The sequence below is a fragment of the Cydia strobilella genome, chromosome 18 (genome assembly GCF_947568885.1).
Source record: "Cydia strobilella chromosome 18, ilCydStro3.1, whole genome shotgun sequence".
Lineage (NCBI taxonomy): Eukaryota > Metazoa > Arthropoda > Insecta > Lepidoptera > Tortricidae > Cydia > Cydia strobilella.
The window spans coordinates 9,841,143-9,866,193 of record NC_086058.1 but is presented as its reverse complement, the minus strand read 5'-3'; the positions used below and the strand labels follow the sequence as shown (position 1 = coordinate 9,866,193).

At 37.2% G+C, this 25,051-nt stretch overlaps 1 protein-coding gene across 1 annotated transcript in view; it reads left to right on the top strand.

Moving 5' to 3' along the window:
• The window catches only part of LOC134749213 (ceramide transfer protein), a 41,967-nt gene that overhangs the window by 3,186 nt on the left and 13,730 nt on the right, over window positions 1–25,051 (top strand). Inside the window, exons 3-6 of the mRNA XM_063684096.1 lie at window positions 5,058–5,157; window positions 7,232–7,402; window positions 10,090–10,240; window positions 11,331–11,391. Of these exons, the coding sequence (XP_063540166.1) occupies window positions 5,058–5,157; window positions 7,232–7,402; window positions 10,090–10,240; window positions 11,331–11,391 (483 nt within the window). The remainder of the gene's footprint in view (window positions 1–5,057; window positions 5,158–7,231; window positions 7,403–10,089; window positions 10,241–11,330; window positions 11,392–25,051) is intronic.

Below are 25,051 nucleotides of genomic sequence, written 5' to 3'. Positions count from 1 at the left end.
AGTGGAACGCAGGTTTGGTGCAACATAGGCACACGCTGTTTTGGTTATTCGACACGTCTTGATGAGCAATTAGGAGAGCAGTACCCAAGATGGAGCTGATGCTGAACCCTGGCTGTACCTAGTGGAACGCAGGTTTGGTGCAACATAGGCACACGCTGTTTTGGTCTTCCGACACGTCTTGATGAGCAATTAGGAGAGCAGTACCCAAGATGGAGCTGATGCTGAACCCTGGCTGTACCTAGTGGAAATCAGGTTTCGTGCAACATAGGCACACGCTGTTTTGGTTATTCGACACGTCTTGATGAGCAATTAGGAGAGCAGTACCCAAGATGGAGCTGATGCTGAACCCTGGCTGTACCTAGTGGAACGCAGGTTTGGTGCAACATAGGCACACGCTGATTTGGTCTTCCGACACGTCTTGATGAGCAATTAGGAGAGCAGTACCCAAGATGGAGCTGATGCTGAACCTTGGCTGTACCTAGTGGAACGCAGGTTTGGTGCAACATAGGCACACGCTGTTTTGGTTATTCGACACGTCTTGATGAGCAATTAGGAGAGCAGTACCCAAGATGGAGCTGATGCTGAACCCTGGCTGTACCTAGTGGAACGCAGGTTTGGTGCAACATAGGCACACGCTGTTTTGGTCTTCCGACACGTCTTGATGAGCAATTAGGAGAGCAGTACCCAAGATGGAGCTGATGCTGAACCCTGGCTGTACCTAGTGGAAATCAGGTTTCGTGCAACATAGGCACACGCTGTTTTGGTTATTCGACACGTCTTGATGAGCAATTAGGAGAGCAGTACCCAAGATGGAGCTGATGCTGAACCCTGGCTGTACCTAGTGGAACTCAGGTTTGGTGCAATATAGGCACACGCTGTTTTGGTCTTCTGACACGTCTTGATGAGCAAATGGGAGAGCAGTACCCAAGATAGAGCTGATGATGTACCCTGGCTGTACTTAGTGGAACTCAGGTTCATTTATTGTTATCAGAACTTCCACCCCCTTTTAACCCCCAGTACCTACTGCATGTTAAACGTGTGGTAGCTCTGGTCAGGTGCCTGCTTCATCTGGCAGCCCTCCAGGTGTTCCAGGTCTTGAAGAACTTAACCTGCCTACAGCATACTCTACCAACTTCAGATTAAAAGAGTTTTACCCCTGATCCGATGCGTCCAGCAGCACTCCAGGTGTTCCAGGTTTTGAGCTGTCTCCGTCATACACTACCCACAACACGTTGAGCGAGTGTTACCCACCCTTTGCCCTTGACCCTTTGCACTCAGCAGCACTCCAGGTGTTTCAGATCTGGAGCTTTCCCCATCATACACTACCAGCGGCACGTTGAGCGAGTGTTACCCGTTACCCCTGACCCTTTGTACCCAGCAGCACTCCAGGTGTTCCAGGTCTGGAGCTTTCCCTATCATACACTACCAGCAGCACGTTGAGCGAGTGTTACCCCTGACTCTTTGCACCCAGAAGCATTCCAGGTGTTCCAGGTCTTGAGCTGTGTCCATCGTACACTACACACTACCAGCGGCATGTTGAGCGAGTGTTACCCCTGACCCTTTGCACCCAGCAGCACTTCAGGTGTTCCAGGTCTTGAGTTTTCCCCATCATACTCTACCAGCGGCACGTTGAGCGAGTGTTACCCCTGACCCTTTGCACCCAGTAGCACTCCAGGTGTTCCAGGTCTTGAGCAGTATTCATCGTACAACCAACCACACGTTGAGCGAGTGTTACAAGAGTGGAGAAGAGAAGAGGATGACTTAGGAAATAAAAATTATTATCACCCTTCCCAACGATTAAGACTATCTCCATAATATCAAATTCCATCCAAATCGGTTTTATTGGATCCCATACAAATTTCCATTACCCACCCTCCCCCCGTTTCTGGGGTAAAACCTATCCTATGTCCTTCCCCAGGACTCAAACTATGTCCATACCTCATTTCATCTTAATCGGTTCAGCGTTTATTGATTCCCCATACAAATTTCCACCCCCTTAAGATTCAAAGTATCTGTATACCAAATCTCAACAAAAGGCTAGTTTCCCCTCTGGGTTGGAACGTTGGAAAGTCAGATCGCAGTCGCTTTCGTAAAAACTAGTGCCTACGCCAATTCTTGGGATTAGTTGCCAAGCGGACCCCAGCAGACTTCCATGAGCCGTGGCAAAAAGGCTGGGATAACGCGAGTAAGATGATTATATATATATAAGATATTGCCTTAGTGCAAATCATTATCATCATGCTATATAATTTGTATGTATTATATGAATACATAGGTAAATTGTTAGGAGTAATAAACGATTATATCAAATTTACCGAAAGTTTTATTATAACCTAATTAAAGTTATAAAGTGACACATAATGTTGCGAAAGTATCAATATTGTTTAGGCGGTCGCGTTATTTCAAGCAGCGGCCGGCGTTCGGTTACTGTGTAAAAGTCGTATCTTCGCGCGTTTTCAAATCGACTACGGGCTCTTAATTGTCACCTATGTAAGCAATGAATCATTTTTAGGATTCCATACCCCAAGGGTAAAAACGGGACCCTATTACTAAGACTCCGCTATCTGTCTGTCTGCCTGTCTGTTTGTCTGTCTGTCTGTCTGTCTGTCTATCTGTCAACAGGCTGTATCTGTGATAGCTAGACAGCTGAAATTTTCACAGAGGATGTATTTCTGTTGCCGCTATAACAACAAATACTAAAAACAGAATAAAATAAATATTTAAGTGGGGCTATAAACCTATAACCTATAAGTGGGGCTCCCATACAAAACAAACGTGATTTTTTTCCCGTTTTTGAGCGTAATGGTACCGAACCCTTCGTGCGCGAGCCCGGTTCGCACTTGGCCGGTTTTTTGTCAGCTGATTTTGACTAGCATAAAAGGTGCATAAAAATTGAGACATTGAAATTTATACCTCATTATCATAAGAAAGTTGATGAAATCTGATCTGATTAATTAGGCAAGATTTATTAAAGTAATTTGAGCTCTAGAATGAATCACTGAGCAGGCTATCATTTACTGTAGCATGTGAAGCTTATCCTAGCCTATTCTATTTTCTTTACGTTATGCATAATTTAATGGCGACCATTGAACTATTATTACCAAGTATAGAACCGGCACAGAGAACCAGTGTTTTGCGCTATGAGTTGTTGCCGGCCGACAACAAACTATAGAAGCGGAGCGTAAATCTCGCGTCCTAAAGTTGTAAGCGCCATGAATTTCACGGCGCTTACGACGTTTTGGACACGTGGTTCACGCCTCGCCTACAGGTTGCAATTGCGACAGTTTAATTGTTTGGTATGACTTGACTTCTCTTTATGAAGTAATAATAACTCAATGTTGGTGTATAAACAATTGCGTGTTGTTACAATTATACAAGTATGTATATTTTATTTATTTATGTTTTTACTCTTTTCTTTTTCTGTTTCTTCTTTGTCAGGCTGTCTTTGACATAGGCCTCCTCTAGGCGGCGCCACTCCTCGCGGTTTTTTGAGTCTTCTCCAGTCTTCAGGAAAGTCATCTTCCCTTCTTTTGTGTACGGTTTACATTGGCGTCTTATAAAGTTATCTTAGAAAGAACTGCACGCGATAACTGCGGATGCCAGGAATGGCTATCAAACTTAGATCTAAGACTATAGCACACATAATGTTAATTTTATCTTTGTAATATCAGATTTTTTGTGTTTTTCATCAATAAAGCCATACGATAATAATAATAATAAAGGCGTCTTTTCTTTCCTGTTGTGTACCATTCTGTGAAATCTTTTATCTATTTTGTCCTTTTCGGTTCTGGTTTACGGCTTTCTAACGTTCTCTCGCGTAACGCTTCAATACAAATGCGACATAATGCATCAATCCCAAAACGGTTTTTATTTTTCCACATGGAATTGAAATAAAATACCATCTTAGCTATGTGTGTAGCAAGTTGATAGGAAGTACCTGCATTTACAATTGAAATTATTTTTATAGTCGTAAACATCGAACAATCAAGTTATTTGCATATAACATGAAACCGCCACTTTTCTGTCAAGGTTATTTCATAATACGATAATATTTTCCTTTATTGAATTTAAAGTGGTTCTTCACTCGAGCGATTTAATGGATTGTCTCTATAATCTCTGTATTAATTTGCTTTGATTCGGTCATGCGTAACATCTGTATAGCATTCTCGCCGAGTTACTAATGTAACACATATAACCGTAATCAGTGGTAATTGAATTACGAATTCGGTTGTGTGACTCACAGACTAAACATGTTATTGTGCACTCGTACCATTTCCACCCGCTTTATCACTTTATCAATCGTATCGACGAGGATTTCAATATTGATGACTAGTAAGATAATAAGCCGAACAGGTACTTGAAAACGTGACGTAGGTATATTATAGGTACCTATTGTATAATATGTATGAGAGGAAAGGTAATAACAATATATAAATGATAAACGCATATTAAAGTTTTAGGGAAACGGAAAAATCTGTGTTTCATTCGTATACCATAAATAAAAAAGGCAAATTGTCTCGACGGTAATGTTTTTTGGATGTATGTTGTATTTTTATGTGAGTATCTACTGTCTATTTTGTGACACAATCAGCCTAAACAATTTGACCGACTAAATTATAGGTATTATGATTAAAGGCTTGGCTGTATGAAGCTGATTTGTATTATATTAAATAAGTCAAAATGTAGTTATAAACTAATTTAGTTCCAAACCCAAGCTACCTTCCAGTAGAATATCACCACACAGCTTTATTATATCCTATAGTCAAGAATTAAGATTTTTTGACGAAACTGAAAACTAATCTCATGAGGCTTTGCGCGAAGCGCGTGCTAGAGGAAACACTTTCGTTGTATTATTATATCTTTATAAAACTAATATTTATGACTGTTAAATAACTTATAAATGTTTCGGCGGGCGGTGTTTCACTGACGCTCGTAGCCATTAGCGGCACTAGACGACCCAGTAGAGTCAGCCGTGGAGATTGCATTATTTTTAAATATGTGTTAATTTTATGTTTATTTCAGTTCCGGCTCTAAAAAATATTGTTTCCTCTCTTCAGGTGGAGTCGGGATATGGCACAAGCTCAGACAGCAGTTCCAACGGCGGCGGTTTGCGGCGTCACGGGTCCGTCACATCCTTACAGTCAACGGGTTCTCATGGTAAGGTTCTCTTTACTTCACCCGACTACAGCAATTAATAGGAAGACTTATGATTTGAGGATCTACCACACCAAAGGCGTTGCTCTAAAGACGTTAACCCGTTTACGCAGCAAAATGTATGACAAAAACGCAATGCATGACACGTTACTGCCTGTATATGGTTTCAAGTTCCCTGTTCCGGTGTGGCGCTCTTCAGGCGGTCTATGTATATGTATTCATGTTACGTAGGTTCCCCATTGCAATTTGTTTATTATTATACATATCAGCACTTACAGATAAACCTTACGTGCTAATAGTGTTGTTAGTAATTATTTCATGTGATTATACACTAATATAATTCTACATATTCATCTTTCTGTTATTATACAATTCTATCAAATGTTCCATTACGAATTATATCATTAAATAGGCTGTTATGAACAAGGTTATTTTAATAAGTGAGCTCTTAAGGTTCTTCACGAAAAAATATGTAATCGAGATCCAACTTTAAACCTTCTCAATCTTGGTAGGGCAGTTCATTGGTACAGTGCCGTAGAAATAAGCGGCTACAATAATTTGCCCTCATTACTCGTCTTGGAATGTAGTCCTTGCTACAGGGAATCGTAGTCTCAGGTTTCAATGTTATACATAAACTACACAGATATTACATTAGGAAGCGATTATGAGGAGCGTCCCGAGTGCCACCACTTATTTGCATACCGTACACTATTTTATACTACGACAAGTCGACAACCCACGCTCACCCCTAGAACTCAAGTTTCATAAATATCTTTCATTTACACGAGTGCAGGTGGTGTTGTAGGTAAACGTGGACGCATCTGTCATACTAAATTTGTAGGTACAGTACCGCTAGTTGTCTTTAATTCTCAATTTTATGGTGATGTGATGTTATGTTATTTGCTGTGATTGCTGCTCGCCAGTTACAATGAACTGGCAATTAAATCCGTTCGCTACTACGTTGGCGTCTGTTATATCAACCTCATTAATATGACTGAGATAACACAGGAATTTGTCCCGGGCCTGCGAATAATCAACAATAATTTATTTTTAGATTTGCGATCATGCTTTTGTAAATCAGAACTTTTACGGGATATGAGGGACTGTTCATTTTTCCTTTATAACATAGCGAGTCCGACTCACAACTATATTTAGGAAAATATAGTGTGAGTCGGACTCGCGCACGAATGGTTCCGTACCATTACGCAAAAAACGGCAAAAAATAATAATCACGTTTGTTGTATGGGAGCCCAACTTAAATATTTATTTTATTCTGTTATTAGTATTTGTTGTTATAGCGGCAACAGAAATACATCATCTGTAAAAATTTCAACTGTCTAGCTATTACGGTTCATGAGATACAGCCTGGTGACAGACGGACAGACAGACAGCGGAGTCTTAGTAATAGGGCCCCGTTTTTACCCTTTGGGTACGGAACCCTAAAAAAACACGTAACGAAGCGAGAGTAGGAGTACATGCCTATATAATATGTAGGCATGTATATGCATATGTATGTATAATGTATACACAACGCTAATCTACTAGGTTTTTCTCTGCTTAAATACGTTTTAGACATTTAACATTATGAAAACGTGATCACAAATTTAAGTATGTGAAAACAAAAGATATGATTTGTAAGTTTTTTTAAGTCGCGCATATGAATTTCAGAATATTTATGTAAGAAACGATTGTGAACTATAGGGGGACACTTAAAGCGCCCATGAAGTACAAGGAGCCTTATTTGCTTATTGGTGTGAAATTTCAATGTGAAGTTCAAGTTTACAATTAAGGCTACAAGATGGTAGACCCTCCGACGCGCACTATTAGAAGAGCACAAATAAAACGTAGTGGTTATATATTATCTTTGAGCACACACACAATGATAGGCATTGCTTTTTATTCAAGTTACAATGTGAGAGGATCGAGTATACTAACTACATACTTTTAAATTCAATTCCAAACTTCATTGACAAAATGTTGAATAAGCAATTTCTTCGAATAATACCTAAAAAAGGTCTTCTAGAAATTCAGAGGTCTGTTATTGCAACTTTGTTAATAAATTGCTTTTACTTCGCAGGACGCACATCGCGCCGGCTGGCCGAAAAGATAGCCGAACTGGACACATATGGCGAACTACTTTCAAAACAGTCGACACAACTGCAACAGTACTTTGACATGTGCGTGGCCAAGCTACCGGAAATCGGAGACGACGTGACCGAAGCTATCGACGCTGTTGAGTTGGCTGATGGTAAGTTTTGTCATAGACCTTATTAGTCTACCACTTTCAAAACAGTCGACACAACTGCAGCAGTACTTTGATATTTGCGTGGCCAAGCTACCGGAGATCGGAGACTACGACACCGAGGCTATCGACGCTGTTGAGTTGGCTGATGATAAGTAGACCTTATTAGTCTACTACTTTCAAAGCTGTCGACACAACTACAGCAATACTTTGACATTTGCATGCGTGGCCAAGCTACCGGTAAGTCCGGTATGGTAATAAACGCAACTACGGTAGAGTTAAGTGACTGTAAGGATTTTTTTGTTAGGCTTATGTCTGTCACCTACTTGACAAATATAACCGTAATCAAAACACATTTTACACAAGCCTAACATTGGAATCCAATGTCTTGCCTCACTTTTTAGGGTTCCGTACCCAAAGGGTAAAAACGGAACTCTATTACTAAGACTCCGCTGTCCGTCTGTCTGTCACCAGGCCCAGCCGTGCGGATGAACCGTGATAGCTAGACAGTTGAAATTTTCACAGATGATGTATTTCTGTTGCCGCTATAACAACAAATACTAAAAAGTACGGAAACCTCGGTGGGCGAGTCCGACTCGCACTGGTCCGGTTTATTTTAAATCTTTACGTTAAATTGCTTTCGAAAGGGGTATTTAACAGTATTTAAAATATGAAATAAAACTATGAAAACGGATTATATCGCGTATATTGAATTTATAATACACCCGTTGACCACGAACGCTGTAAAGAGTTCGAAACGTCGGGATGTATTATAAATTCAATATACGCGATATAATCAGTTTTCATAGTTTTATTTCATGAGTAACTATCGCGGTAAGCGAAGACAATATTAGTATTTAAAATAAATTATTTTACACTATGCAAATAAAGCACAGAAGATTAAGAGAAAAACGTAGACAGCAGTTATTTCTAGACACAATTTCTATTTGAAAACCCGTATTAAACTATAAGGATTAGGTAATTTGATTGTGACGTCGCATTTCATATAAATTCCATAGTAATAAAATCGTTTTGACAGTTCAAAAAAAAAAAATTTGACTAGTAGTCAAGTACCCTATTATTTAATATGTCGCTAAGCCAGATTATTGGCGTTTAGAAGTTAGAATTTTGATGCTATAGGTACTAAAAGCGTTAAACGATATTGCAGTGTCCTCGTGTCCTCGTTTGACACATTGGTGTTAATGGATCGTAAATTTACGCCGATTAAGGAATATAAATATTATTAGTTCCAATACCATACACACTTCTAATAGGTTCCAATGACATGGTGTGTACTTCATTTGTAGGTACAATTTTCTACTTAAATGAGTGAATTATTTATCGTGTGTCAGTTGTAAATAGTGTAGATTTGTGAACTTTTGCTAAAATTCTTTCCATATTTTCCTCTTTATTAAGCTACCGGAGTCACGCAGTGAGAATTAGAATTATAATAGAATTAGAGCACATTAATGCGCTGACTACTACAATAGTTATTTTCATTACACTCGCTCAGTAACTGTGGAATTGCACGCAGGCTTAGCGGGAACTATAGAAAAAGCGTCTTTCCTAGTTTTCCCTAGGGAGTTATGAAGTTTCTAGTATTATAATTAACAGTTTTTTGTCTTTATACTTCACTTTTGTATCGCAAGTGTGATGAAAAACATTGTGTGTAACTCGGGGCGTAATAATATTGCAAACTCGAGTCTATAAATCGCTCCGGCAAGCGGTCGCGATTTAACTATACTCTCGTTTGCAATATTTAACTTACGCCCCATGTTGCACAATGTACTATTGTTTTACAAGGGGGAAAAGTTGTTGTTTAACCGCTCGTCCTAATATTGATACCCAAGCAAGCGAAAGATACGAAAAGTGGAATCTTTCAAGTGGATTTCAAGGATTTTGCCACCGAGAGAAACACAAAATTTTTCACCACACCAATGCAACGAAAATAGTACATTATTGTCGAGGCTCGGAAGTAGCTACTTGCTGGCTGAGGATTCGTTTAAAACGGACGACCTCGGGAGTCCGTTTAATTGAATCCGAAGCCAGCATTCCAGCCGAGTCATTTATAGTGCTTTTCTCAAAAAGGGCGCAATTAATGCAATTATAATAGGAATATTTTACAGAAGCAACGTTCTTATGTATATATTTTTACAGAAAAGCCAAAAAAGATTTGCTTTGCCGCCGTTTTATTTTTTAAATAAAAAATGGAAGTGTATTTTTCTGCCGAAAATACGCCAGTCGCCAACCTATTTGAGACACCTAAATAGTCGCGGTACCAACATTATAAGAATAAGTACTGATCATCTGTTTGGCTGTATAATGGACCTATGCCTTCATTTGATATGGCCACTTCAACTTTTAAAAAGTTTGGAACTACAAATAATGAAATAATGGAATTTGTATGCAACATTGCAGTCCCGACATCGAGACTGCAATATTTTTAACTTTTTAATTTTTTGACTGACCATAAACTACGCACTTCGCGACCCACTTTTTAACCGGCAACGTCGACTTTGTGTACCTACTAAGCACAATCATCTGCTAATAAAATTGTACACACTCGCAGATTTCGCCTTTCGACTAGCGATTAACCTTAAGATACGCTCGTTGCGAACTCGCGTTTATAGCATTCCATTTGAATTCCATCTAAATGTTGTTAACTTGTGTTAAGTTTCCTTTTCTCTGTGCAGGTAACCCGCTTAGCCTCCACGCAGGCGAAGTGCGCGCGACGAGCACGTCGTTCAAGGCGACGGTGGGCGCGACGCTGAGCACGCTGCAGCACTGCGCCTCGCTCATGCGCCGCCGCGAGCGCCAGGCGCGCCAGGCCGAGGAGCTGTACATGTGAGTCTACTACGAGTACTATTCCCGACCTAGCTCCCGCCGGGCGTGGGTCACTCCGCGATTTCGTCACGTCGCTACATCGTCGCTCAAGTACATGCGGCCCACACCAATTTTGGTGTCTAGCCATATTATTTGCCGCGCACTGCTACGGAACGGACGCCTGCTCGCGCTTGCGCCACCTAGCCGTCATATCTGTCGTAATAGACGCGTTTTGTTAGAGAGTGAACCCTCTGTACCAAGTACTATTGTTTATTCTGTACTCCCGCGTGCGTTTTTTCCTTTTGGCGTTAAGGATCCCCGGCAAGTTTGGATCTCCATACAAATGCTCTCATTTTAAAACGAGTAGCTAGTTTGCTCTGAAACTTTGTACTTACAATAGGATAAGGTATAAAGGCTATGTCTGTAATTATTTTATGTAGCTTCAGATACCATAGTTAAAAAAATACAGCGAAAACTAAAATAATAATTAATTATTAATTTAATTATTTTCATAGAAAATAATTTAATTTGTTCTTAGAAAATACAGCGAATTTAAGTTTTTCGTACAAAACTTGTTTTTGCTCTATTTCGTTTGTTTTATAAACTGGAGCTATTATATAAGCTAATTATAGCCCTAGATATACTTCCTGTCATTGTATGTGCAAAGTTTCATTGCAATCCAACACGTAGTTTTAAAATGAGAACGAAACTCCGTTTGTATGGGAAGGTGAAATTCGGCCGAGCTTGCCAGGGCCATTCGGAAAAAAAAACTATTTTGCCACGGAACACCAACTGTTTGAAAGAAACGTATGAAGAATAAACTCAACAAAGGGGTGTTCTGTTTATGACTACACGGATCACTGCTTGCCCGGGACGGGACCACTAGTTTACTATTACAAAGTTCAAATTCAAAACAGGAAAACTTTGATGAGAAGACGTGTTAATAGAAACCAGTACTTGTTATCTCTATTACGTAACAAAAGGTGTACAATTTCACCGAATAAATCTATCAATTTTACATTTTTGCGACTAAAATCGATACCGGGCTCTTAATGTAGGTATGTTTAAATATGTTGTTGAATTGAAATCTAAAACATTCTTGTTGTTGCAGGGCTTTGAAGAACCAACTAACAGAAGCAAGGTTGGCGTCAAAACCAGGGCCTGATCACGAGGTAAGTCACGTTCATCGCTAAACGAAAGCCTAAACCATCTGTCTTAAATAGGACAGGTTTTCTCTAACCTTTCACTGATACTTGAACTGCCCCCTAAGTCGTACCATAGAGTAACTTATACTAGAGCGGTACTGTCATAGTAAATTTTGTAACCCCAGTAAATTCACTGCCATCTGTCGACACACTTTAAAACTAAAAATGAAGATTTATAAAAATACGATAAAATATATTTAAATATAGATAAATGCTTTTTTTTATTTGCATTAATTATTTTTATGATTTTGACCCATGTTCTTTCACTGATATGCGTTAAAATTGTTAAATAACAAACGAAACCGTCAACGCCATCTATACGACAGTAGGCCAAAACTAGTAGCGCCTTCTGAACGAGAATCAAATTTTCTTAATTTTCGAGGCACGTTTTTTCCTTAGACTGTATCCATCTATTACGGAGTTATATCTATCTTTGGTCGTAACTAGGGAATGCAATAACCGGCCAATCTTCATAACCGGTTTCGGTTACGGTTATGCCCGAAATGTAACCGATAATCGATTATAATCGGTTACGGTTATTTTCGTTCGACAAAAAATTATAAATTTACACTGAAGTAATTAAAAAAATACGAAATAAAGGTAAATATTAGGGAATGTGAGTATGTCTTCGTTTTTAAATAAAACACACAAACAGAAAAACTTACAGTAAAAGTGAAAATATGACAATGGATTTGATACAATATTCAATCAAAATAATTCATAAATAAGGAAAGTGTATATTTTCGTTATTAAAGACACGAATGACACAAATTGTAGTCACAGGCGTCACAGCCAAAAAGGCAGGATTTTGTAGTGATTAGAAGATCAATCCATAGAATTGAAGTCATAAATAAATAACCGAAAATAATCGTAACCGGTTATTCGAGTTTCCAATTATCCAGAGTATGATTGATAATTATCCAGAGTATAGGTCTGTATAATAATATAATTTAATGACGCGTGTCTTAATTTAGCTATATTGTTTTATTGCCTTCCTTCAGCAGTTCTAATTTTTTTCTGAAAAAACGAAAGAAAAATACCGAAAACTCAAAATAACCCTCATGATACTTAAGGCCGTTCCATCGGTTTGCCGCTGTCACTGTCACATTTCGCAAGAAAGAACGAATATTGTCGATTTTTATTTATTTTAAAAACGTTACCTTCTTACCTTACAATATCGAAATTCGAAAGCTATCACATTACTATTTAAGATAAGATTTTTTTTTTGTTTATATCACCTCAGCCTTTAGGCTAAAACTATGCAGCTCAAGAACGGTACAATTACCGCCGTTCTATGTCTTTTAAGGTTATAAAATAGGTGCTTAGTGTCGCCTAATTGTTTGTTAAGTATGTATGTCAGTTTCGCCTTTACATACTTGTCAGAACGTGACAGGTATGGTGACAAGCGATAAAAATGCGACCGTGCTCAGCCCGCCGGAGTTACCATGGTTACTAGTACCATTTGACACTAGGTTAAAGGTTTAACCGGTTAACCCCGGGTTCGTGGGATGGTGCAAGTGGCGCTTATAGTACTAACTTCAGTCAATACGATTCAAATAGGTCAGCGATATCGAAGTGTCGCTCATTGTTGCTCTATATTTGTCTTATTATGCATATTTAATGCACTGCATCGATACTACTGATACACTCGGGGGGCAATAACCTCTTATTGGCAACTAAATTAATTTTGGCCTAATGTAGATGTTTGTTATACAAAAAATAAAATAAATTTGCATACCAATAAATATTGTTAACTAAAATTTTTTTAGTGAGCATTCTTCAACACTTCTTTCCGTTTTATTTCTTTCCGAAATACTTCAATAGGTGATCTAATTTATTATATTTAGAAATATTTGTACAATAATTCAAATTAGTCCGAAATGAGTAATAATCAATATATCACACTGTTGATGGCATCATAAGCCACTGTGCTATAATCTTTAAAAAAGTAAATGTTTATCTAAATGTTTCTTTATTTGTGGGTTTTCTAATGCCGCCTTAACCTAGGTTGATTTCTAAGAAAATTGATCTAGGGCGCGTAGCCAACGTGCCAATCGTCAAAGCTCCGTAGCGTATCGTAGTCATCTCTCTCTATCACTCTTCCACACTAGTGTGACAGTAACAGTTACATTTTCGTTCGCTACAGAGCGTTAACGATTGCACGTTGGCTACGCACCCTGTACAGAAATGCAATCGATTCACATAAAGAATAAAGCCAACATGTACGATTTTGTCGCTGACTGTCGTTTTTTTTTACAAAATCTGCAATGGTAAATCATTGAAGTTAAGGAAGGTCTCCTAAGACCATTTTGGCGTAGCAGCAAAGAATCTGATAGTTGCCCTCAGTGCCCCATTTAATAAATCCACCCAGTAACCCTGTACGTTGCTAAAGTTCTAACGTATAAAACCTTTTATACACGCAATATTAAATACCTTCTGCCCATTGTCGTATTATATTTAAGGACGGGCCTTACGGGCATTCGTGGACAATAAGAATGGGGCTAGTACATTAGTGTGCCACAGCTACAACGCGCGACAGCACGATTGGCTCGAATTCTTGAGGCACACCGCTGAACTAGTATATATCATTATTTGTGCCCGTTAGACCCGTCCTCAGATATACGTCAATGCTTTTCCCAATTTTATAAATGCATGTGACATGACATGTGAAAGCATTCCTCACATACTCGTACATGTGTATTGTGTTGTATATTAATAATGGGGTTGGCCAGTCGAAGTATTTAGCAGATGGCGCCAGCATAGCTTGCCCTGTCATTGTCAATCCCTAAAATTGTGTCAAATTCATGTTTTTTTAATGGAATTGTATGGCCTGGATGCCAGCCCTTTAAGCCAAATCTCATAAAACTAAACTAGAGAACGGGGCAAGCTATGATGGCGCCATCTATGCAAAGTTGCCAGCCCCATTTATTATTCGCATTGTGACATTCATCAATGGTTTTTTATTCACTTTATGTTCTATGACATGTAGTAAACTTTTTTACCATAGGTTCTTTATTTAGGTATTGTGAGCGTTAGATGAGATAATAAAAGTACCCAGCGTGTATAAAGTAGGATTATGCTATAGCAATAGCAGCATTAAAACATGAAAATAATCATAACTTTCTCATTTGTATACTCTTAAAGCCATAAAACTCGTCTCATGAATTAAACATTACTCGCTTGTGATACTGATATCAGTGTTGTTCCACTTCAAGTGCAGAATTCCTTGATTTTTTTTAATAAACTCGATTATCCGCAAGTATCGCTGAATTAACTCGCGCTTACGTAAAACTGAAACAATAAACTAAAGACTATAGATAAATATGTAAAAGGCGCATCGTGTTTTGTTTTGTACCCCTCACTCGGCGCGGACCGGTCGACGCCGCCAGACGTACTTACCGCGCTACCGCTTTACAAAATTAGCGTATCGTAAACATCGTATCGTAAACGAAATTAATAGGTAAGCATATACGATCAAGTGCGTGAAATCAATCGGTTCAGATGTGTTTTGTGATGATAAATTGCTACTGAAAATATTTTTGTTGGATCAGAATGAAGTTCAAACTTTTCAAGAAGAGCATTCGTCAGGTGAGGATTATTGAAACAGATGTGTTTCAGTGTTTACGTCATTTTAATTAACTACCTAAACTTCCTAATAAGAGAAATAAATATTAAATTTTAAAGTTAACTACGTTATTTTCTTACATTTCTTAGTTTAGCTCGTTACGAGATATAAATCCGCAACGCATTCATATTTAACTAAGTTTAAACAGGCACTCGTTAATAAAACATTGTTATAATTATAATATAACCTATATAATGTGTAACTATAAGTCCTGTATTCTTATCAGTCAAACATTCTTTGTGCATATTTTCTGCTTTATGATATTCAACCTATATATTCAAAAGTATTTCAAGTTAATGTGTTTAATAGTTCATTTTTTTTAAATCTCAGAAACTTTTACCTTAGTAAGTAGATGTAGTTATTAAACAATCGTCTTAACTATCGCTTTCAATATGTAAAAAAATAGTATACTTGCAGAATCAATAGTTTTTAGGCTGTTTTTTTTTGTGCAACGACAACCAAATTGCTTACGTGATTTATAACCGAATTCCACTAGTGTTAGTCACAAATACTTAGTATAGGTAATAGAATACGGACCAATTTTAAAGATAACAAATAATATTTTTAATATGTTTCGTTGTCGGCTGTTTTTCGTCCTTTCTTCACGAGAATTAAACGGGTATACCATTTGAGTTTCGATACAAATATGTTTTACATGTGTACTTGCTTTTGAGTTTGAACGGAGCTAACGAGCTATTTGTGCCAAAACACTACCTTAATGCAAAAATTTCGAGAGAGCAACCCACTAGGGCAGTGGTTCCTAACCTTTTTAGTACTGTGACCCCTTTGACTAACTAGGGTATTCGACAAATTTTTATTAATGGTATTTTTTGAGTAGTTTGTTTTGAGGATCAAATGTCTGTATGGGACCCATTGTCTTAAAGCAATACAAAAGTCACAAATGATGGTCAAAGTCTGGCACCCGCACTTTACTGACGAAACGCTCCAACAAAATGGCAATACATCGTGACGTCACGAATGTCACGATGTACTCGTAACGTCGCTATTGCTTGGAAGCCGTTTCGATGTATGGAAAAGAAGGAAATTGCAATTTTGTCGGTGAAATATTGCGTTAATGTATATTTTTGCTGTACAATATTTTCTTTAATAAAATGTAAGGAATCAAATGGTACCATTATTTTTTTCCTATTTATTTGGAAGTAAAAAAATAAATAAATATTAAAACTGAGGTATTGTATTTTTTTATTATTATCATATATTTATTAGGTTTCCAATTTATTGTTATAAATTGCTCATTTTCTATTTTCTGTTTAACTAGATTTAGTTATAAAATACAACATGGTTCTATGGCAGACGTTTTCCTTAACTAAATTCCCTTCTAAGCTTAGAATAAATTTAAAAGTGGAAAAATTACTGCCTTGGGTGAGACTTGAACTCACGGCCTCTGGATCGATAAATGCTTTTAAATTTATTCTAAGCTTAATAGCATCGATCGCAGACGTTTCTGCTTGTTAAAAATTAAATTCCCTTCTATTTAACGACATATGTAAGTTTGCTCAAGAAATGGAGAAATTCCTTGGCTTAAAAGCTTCACATGTGCATCGCTGCATCGCAATGCCAGTGCCGGTTTTCTCTGACCCACATTAACGATAGGGCTACCATAACAATTTTATGTACGGGACATTCATGTTACGAGATTTTCACTTCAAAACGGGACATAATAGAATGTCGGTACATCAAACTTAATGTATAAGAAATTAAATAAGAATTGGTATTATAATCAGACAATGTAGTTGACATATTTAGAATTCTTATGGTGTAATTCCGGGAGAAACCGCTAGATCTATAAGGTTTCTGCCAATAAGTTCCAAAAAAGTTGAAAAAATCACTACTTTATACAAACCCTTACTTATAAGTTCATATCATACAAATACCTATATTTTATAATGTTCAATTTACAATCCAGGACGAATCCTATATAAATACTGGCAAAGGTGTACAATGATTTTTAAAAACTGCAAAAAAACGGCAAATAAATCACGTTTGTTGTATGGGAGCCCCACTTAAATATTTATTTTATTCTGTTTTTAGTATTTGTTGTTATAGTGGCAACAGAAATACATCATCTGTGAAAATTTCAACTGTCTAGCTATCACGGTTCATAAGATACAGACCTGGTGACAGACAGACGGACAGAGGAGTCTTAGTCATACATAGGGTCCCGTTTTTACCCTTTGGGTACGGAACCCTAAAAACAATTCACCTACTCGTATACCTTTACATTTCTGTCTGGTAAGGTTAACATTTTCATGATTTTTATGAATTAGAAAGTATCTGCAAAGCTTTTGTTACTATAGCTAGCGTTTAGCGCTTTTAAGAGTTCAGTGTAAACTTAATTATCGAGCATCAAAACATTCCTCACATTGAAGCGAATCGAAACACTTGGTTCTATTGGGTAGCGCAATAAACAGGCACGTTCGAAGAACCCACTTTGAATTTTGTAGATTCGTTTTTTTTTGTAAAGGGACAAAAGCACAAAGAATGTGGGCTAGGGTTTTTATGCCCCTAGTAGGTAGAATAGGATAAAACGATAATTCAACAATGATTCGATTTAAAACGTTGGACGAACCATGCTTTGAACTTGAACCACTATATTCTTTCTACTTTACTTCCCATTGGCTGGTAGATAATTGTCCTGGCATTTGTACTATCATGTATTATGCAGATTATGCTATAAATATTAAATAAAAAATTCAAAGCGCGACCGCCGACCCATTGCTCAGTGTTTTCGCGAAGATTCTTCAAGTGTGTTTATCAAGTTTTAGCACATACCTAGACCAGAACCAGATACGTGCTAAAAATCACAAAATTGAACAATAATCTAATCCGTCCGTCATTGAACGCGTCACAAAAAAATCTGTTTACCTTTTTTGCATTTCGCAACAATGACAAGTTGACAACTAATGATTTTGAGCACGAAATTCTTCATTATAACCACGTCGCCCTCAATGCGGGCGATTTAAATTACGCGTGCGAAAACAGCAGTGCATTGCGAAATCATATTAGGGTCACATTTATTACGTAGCAGGGCTGCGGTTACCGTAACTCGATACGCTATCACACAGCACATCATAATGGAGTCCATCTGGCAACGGGCCTAGGTCGCCCGCTGCGCTTGGTTTTAAGTTGTAGCTTGTAGCCTAGTCTTGCCATAAATTCTGACACACAGTTACTGTTAATCGTCCTTTTTGATTTTTAAAGTCAATGAATGGTGACTACTTACCTTCAGGCAGGCCGTATGCATGTTTGCCACCGACATGGTATATAAAAAATGTACATTTATATATTTAATAAAGCTTACGCTCGTTTCTTAATAGTTACTGGAACTATTGATTATATTTAATTAGTATCCTTTATGCATACTGTGTGCCAACAGTCCCTTGGGGTATACGATTGTGTACCTTTTAGTGGTTGGCACTGTTGGCAGCAATCAATTGCGCCTTTTCTCGTGCAGTCTACATTCGAAATTCAATTTTATTGTGCTAATCGTAAAGTTTACTGTAGCCAACTGCTAGAAATTCCTCTCGTAAAGAAATTTCTTATTGTCCTTGTTTATTAATATTATATATTATTCTTGCCACGTTTGACATGAGAAGCAGCCACGAAAGGAATTTTGGAGCTGTATGTGTTTGTAAAGAATTTAAAGTTCTTTTCAAACTAACACTTAACTTATATCTGGTTTCAATAGCGTTGACTGACTATTACGACGGACATTGAAAAAAATCACATAAAGGGTGAAAGAAGGTAAAAGTTTTCATACGTACGGTGCAATCTTTGAAGTGAATATTTGAAATTCCGTGTATCGATAAGTACATTCCCATCGGAATTTAATTTAATGTGATTGAACTGATATTGGAATTCTATTCATACGTTTAAATGCTTCCTGATTTGATTCATATCATTGACCTCGTGGCATTTGCTGTGGCTATTACGTCGCTGAAATAGTTAATTCTACCTGCACTGGCTGTGGCTGTGTATTCCCTTTTTATCAGACTACGAAAAAAACAAAATGGAGGATTTATGATCACATGATTTTAGCATATATACCTATGTGGGTGAGTAAATGGATACGTACTTATGTGTGTTCCACCATAGTGTCAAAACCACTGGCGCGATTTTGATGAATAAGGTATCGATCGTATCGTTTTTGTGGCCATAGTGACATATGTGTCTCTTACGAAAAATCCTAAGTCGGGTTAAAGTTCTTTAACCTTTTTAATGAGCTTGTTTATCGAAAGCAACTAAGTAGAGCGCTTGAGATGTGTAACTAAGTTCGAGATAGTAGTATGGTACATATGGTAGGATAGTAGTAATTATACTAGTGTGGGTCCTCCGTCTAATCAATGGCTCCTTTAACTCTATTTAAAGGCAGCCGTGGTGGCTTTCTTACAACAATAAGGGAGTTTGGTATAAAGGGCCAATCATTGGGTAGTTTACCATATGAATCATAAGATTATTGAAGTGCGTTAGCCTGAATTCGTTTGCACTCAGCGATGTTATTTCAATAACACCAGTCATGTATAAAATGATCTATTTAGTCAGGACCCATGACTCATGCCTCTGTGTGGGTTATAGTTTCTTATTCATTGTTTTTATTGATAACGATGTTTTTTATAGTCCAGTACGCTGTAGTATGTCATTGGTGACTAATTTTAACGGTGACGTGTATTCAATATTTTGATCTATTTCAGGAGTTAAGTTAGAAGAGGTAGTTTGAGCGTTGGCACACGATAGGTAGGTACTAAATGAATCTGTCAATATTTTCTCTTCCTTCTGAAAAAAAAAAATCGTTATCTATGATTTTGCATTACTTTAGCGAAATTAGTAAGCGTAAGCTCGTTGGGTATACGTATATTTCGTTCAAGTGATAAGAAGAAAGTACTTACAATGCATTAAAACTTTACGCCTCGTTCTTACCCCAAGACTTCACAGGATTGTATGTATGACGCCTTTAATATGCTAATTCCCACACGAGTCCCAGAACAAAGGCCTTATTGTGGCGGGCCCGGCTTTTTACCGGCGGCAGTGATGTAATGTAAATCTCTGACCTTGTCTTGCTGATAGATAGGCTCTGGTCTCTGTTATAGCCGGAGAGGCGTCTAGACTTTCGAGTTAAGAATGTGTATATGCTGTTTTGGAACTGCAATAGAATTAGAATTAGAATTAGAATTGTTTATTGCACTCATATTAGTATACAGTTCTTAAAACTATTTAATACAGTTCTACATGAACCCTGTAAGGGTATAGCAATATACTTAACACTAACTTATGACATAACATGCATCATAGGCATAAGCCAATTCCTAAAGACTAGTGTATAATTTATAATGGTCACTCTTGTAACCTTTTTTCAAACTTTTATCGGTGCCGGTAACGTTATTAGTCCATATTATCGTTAAAAAAATCATTTAATGTGTAGTATGCTTTTTTTACTAGGTAAGTTTTTAATGCATTTTTAAAGTTACTATAATTATTTATTTCTTTTATTTCGTTTGGGATTTTATTATATATTTTTATGGCCATGCCAAAGGGGCCTTTATGGATCATCTGCAAAGTAGAGTTTGGTGTGGCTAGTCTAGTTTTAGGTCGTAGGTTGGCCGATCGCGAGTATTGGGGAAAGAGGTTTTCATTATTCTTTACGAATAGACACACTTCCAGTATGTACATGGAGATTAAGGTCAGGATTCTTAACTTTATGAAGTGAGGTTTGCAGCTTTCCAGTTGATGAATGTTCACAAGGATCCTAACGCAGTGTTTTTGTAATAAAAAAAGATTGTTCACACTTGGTCTATTACCCCACAGTATAATTCCATATTGTAACCAAGAGTGAGCATAGGCGTAGTATGCATTTGTGGCTATTTTTATGTCAGTACATTTTTTTAGGTGATATAGTGCGTAAATGAAGCTACTTAATTTGCTACTTATTTTATTTATGTGATCTTTCCAGTTAAGGGCTGAGTCTATGTTAACACCCAAGAATACCGTTGAACTTATTGATTCTATTTTATTATTGTTGTAAGAGTAATTAATGTTTAATGTTCGCTTTTGGAAAGGTTTAAATTGTATAATTTTAGTTTTTTCGTAATTAACTTGTAAGTTGTGGTCGCTGAGCCAGGTTACAACTTCTTTTAGGGTAGAGTTTAGATCACTGTTCAAGTTTTGTTCGTTTTCGCACGATATAACAAAAGAAATATCGTCAGCAAACAAGGTACATGGGCTATTTATTATTTTGGGCAAATCATTTATGTAGAGAAGGAATAAAATACACCCAAGGACACTTCCCTGGGGTATCGATTGGTTTACTTTTGTTATTTGTGATTGGACATAGTTTATTGTATCAGTGTTGTGATTGTGATGCTCTATTTCGACATATTGTACACGGTTTGAAAGGTATGAGGAAAACCAGTCATGAGCATTTCCTCTTATGCCTATATCTTTTAGTTTTTTTAATAATATATTATACTTAACTCGGTCGTAAGCCTTGCTCATATCTAATAAAACGCCTATAGCGTATTTTCTTTCGTTAATTATATTTAGTACTTCTCGAACAAACTTGTACACTGCTAGGGTTGTAGATCGCTTCTCTCGGAAGCCGTATTGAGCATCGTTAAAGATGTCAAATTTCTCGCAATATGAAATGTTCAGCAAATGTGCTCCGGTTTTCGAGCGCTTATGTTTTTTTTTGTTGCAAGTAGTAAATTATTATTAGGTACAGTGGAATTTTGTATGCATAGCCAAAGTATTGTTAAAATATTAACGTAATTTATACTTGTAGTAAACAATCCTTTGCCATCGTATTTTCTCGGAAACAATGCTACTTTAGTCAACCTTAGTACTTTTTGTACTGAGACTGGCTGAAAAAGCGTAACATGTTCGTGCGTTTCCTTGATGATATTACTATTATAAATCAAAAAAAGACTGTCTTCTAATGCTAGAATTTATTATCTCATTGTTAATTGCTCATAGGTAACATTTTTTTTATGTACGAACTTTATCACGACTTTACGAGCTATATATGCATAGGCATATATAAATTTTACCATGATACTGAAAAGCTCAATGAACGGATAAGAGCGTCCATGATATTTAGATTGCGTGCTTCACACCCAAATGAGACATGGGAATGGCTATTATGTCAGTCATGGGTAGTCAAACTGTCTGTCCGTCCAAAAATACGCGTTGTCAGGTCAGGATGGTTGAAGGTATAGTTGTGTTCAGTGGGGTGCGGAGTGACGTCATCGGTTCAAATGGTCCGACACGCCATAAAGGGGTGTGCCTCCCTCGGAACGATGATACCTTGCCGCGTCTGCTTTCGATTAGTTTCCAAATAATTGTAGCGTGGCGTAGTGTCGTCCCTGAAAATAAATAGTTATCTCCTTGCTAGACGTACAATTGCCAATCCTAAATGTCGTGTTTTCTCCGCGCTTCTTTGCTTAGGGGTTTGTATGCAAGAAAGCGCAGCAAATATATCTAGGAGCTGAAAACTGTGACAAGTATGACAACGCCAAATGTAAATGTACCTACATGTGTAATTTGCAAAATAATGAATGCGGACCATTGCCGCAAAGCGGGCAACACAGTCGCGCACATAGCAATTGTCGACACTAGTACCCTTAATAATATTAATAAAATCATTTAATTCAGTAACATTGATCCTTAAGGAATGTTATCGACTTGCAACCTTATAAATTTATCATTGGGCGATAATCCTGCAAACACTGTATAACAACAATTGAACATTTAAGTGAACCTTTTCTTTTAATTAATTTCTAAAATGGCATCTGTCGCTTACATTTATAAAATTTCAAGCTCTAAAAGGCTAAAATAAGCCTAGCTAGTGCACATTTTCGTAATAAATTAATATTGATATTCCACCGTATGCTGTTTTTAATTAAATTCTCCACTGCTGATCACATCGTAAGCAAACGTTCGAAGGTCCCTACGCAGTTTGCTCAGTATGCCCGTTAATTGTGCGCGTCCCTGAAACGCACCAATGCCGCTGTCTTCAGTTATATTTAGCGGAAAAGGCCGAGATATTGTTTATTTTCAAATGACTGATAGCGGCTGTGGCGTGTTTTCTTATCTTCAGTTAAAGTAAATAGTACCTTCTCTGCTACGGAATATTATATGAACTTTATGGCAGTTTTTCTACCACTTGTTTATATTTAAAAACTGATTTTTGTAGAAAAATGTGCTTGTAAGTGGTTGTTAGTATTATGTCAGCGTTTAACATTCACATGAATTGGGTATTTGACTGTATTTAAAATAAATTATTTTACACCATGCATGAAATAAAGCAACAGATCATTAATACAGAAACGTAGGCAGCAGTTATTTTTAGACACAATTTCTATTTTAAAACTCGTATGAAATTATAAAGAGTAGGTAATTTGATTGTGACGTCACATGCTAGTTTTTCATATAAATTCCATAGTAGCAAAATCGTTTTGACAGTTCGAAAAAAGAAACTGATTTGACTTGTTGTCAAATACCCTATTATTCAGCATACTTATCTTGCAGCAAGATAAGCCAGGGATGCAGTGTGACGTGTGACTAAGCCATTATTTTAAACATGATTAGATTAGTGGGAATTTTATGTTTTAACAACGTAATAAAAGATGTCACAGTAAACATAAACAACCAGCAAGTCAGCTACCTAAATACCTATATTATTTACTTATTTATTTTATCAATAAATAAATAAATATATTTATGTAGGATGGAGACTGTCACGTCACACACAACCGGAAATATGTAGTCTAATATAAAACGTGCCTAATATTAGCCGCACACACGAACTATCGAAACCATACCATGTTAATACACACCTCACATGCTGTTTCATCACAGGGATTAGGGAATCGACGACCGACGTTTTGCGGCGTTCAGATAGGTTACCTAAACAATTAACTAGGCTTCGCTTGCGAAGTATCACATTTCATTAAGGTTTGAACGTAACACAAATAAAGCACAACAAATTTCATAAGTCCATTCTGCTACTTGTATTTATCTATCAAGGCAGTCATCTTGTTTATTGTTCAGTCCAGGTACGAGCTTCCAAGCGTATCAGGGCGATGCCACACCGTGTCACTAAAAGAGTAAATCCATTTCATTATTCCTATATAGGTCACCGGTGCAAACCCGCTTAACCTACATTGTCCACAATAGGGATCGCCTTCGATAGTTCGTGTGGATAGTTTACAAACTACAAGTTGCGCTGTTGGGTGTTACCGACTTGTATAAATGTATTTGCTCTAGGGTTGGCAGTTTTCTTCCAACATACTTGTCTAACATTTTAAGACCTAAGTTATTTATGATATAAAAAACAAAACAGCAAGCACTTTACATCTTCCTAGGTTTAGTATTGTTCTTTCATCAAAGGTTTTTGTTGTTATAAAAATGTACGCATTATATATGTAATACTGAACTCCAAAGGCTTTCGGGCGTTGCTGATTGACGATTTGCATACTATTACGTAAGCATAATTATTGTGCATGCACATAACACAACAAACCGCGTTTTATCTCTTGAAGTAAATTATGATAACCAGCTTTGTGATTCGGGACAGTAGGTACATCACTAGCGTCGAGTCAAGGAACAAGGAAGGCAGCGTTTCCTGTGGCGTCATAGAACAGACCCAACTTATGTCTACTATTATTAATGAAATCCTTTAGTTAATAGTGTCTGTTGTTTACAATTTGACAGATTTGGGTTAATTTTTTTATGTATCAATTAACATCTTTGGACTCAATTAGTCTCTCTTAATTGAGCATACAAATTTTGCCCACCTTTTGATAGTTGCCCTAAATTTTTAGGTATCCTTTTCACTTTGTAACAACTACATACATATTATTTTTACCATTGTGCATAATGATAATGTGATTATGTTTAAGTCTGTTAGTCCTAATTTAATTTAGGAAGTGTCGTTATTCCAATAGGAATTAGGTACCAGATAACTACACTAGGTATTCCTAGCTTATG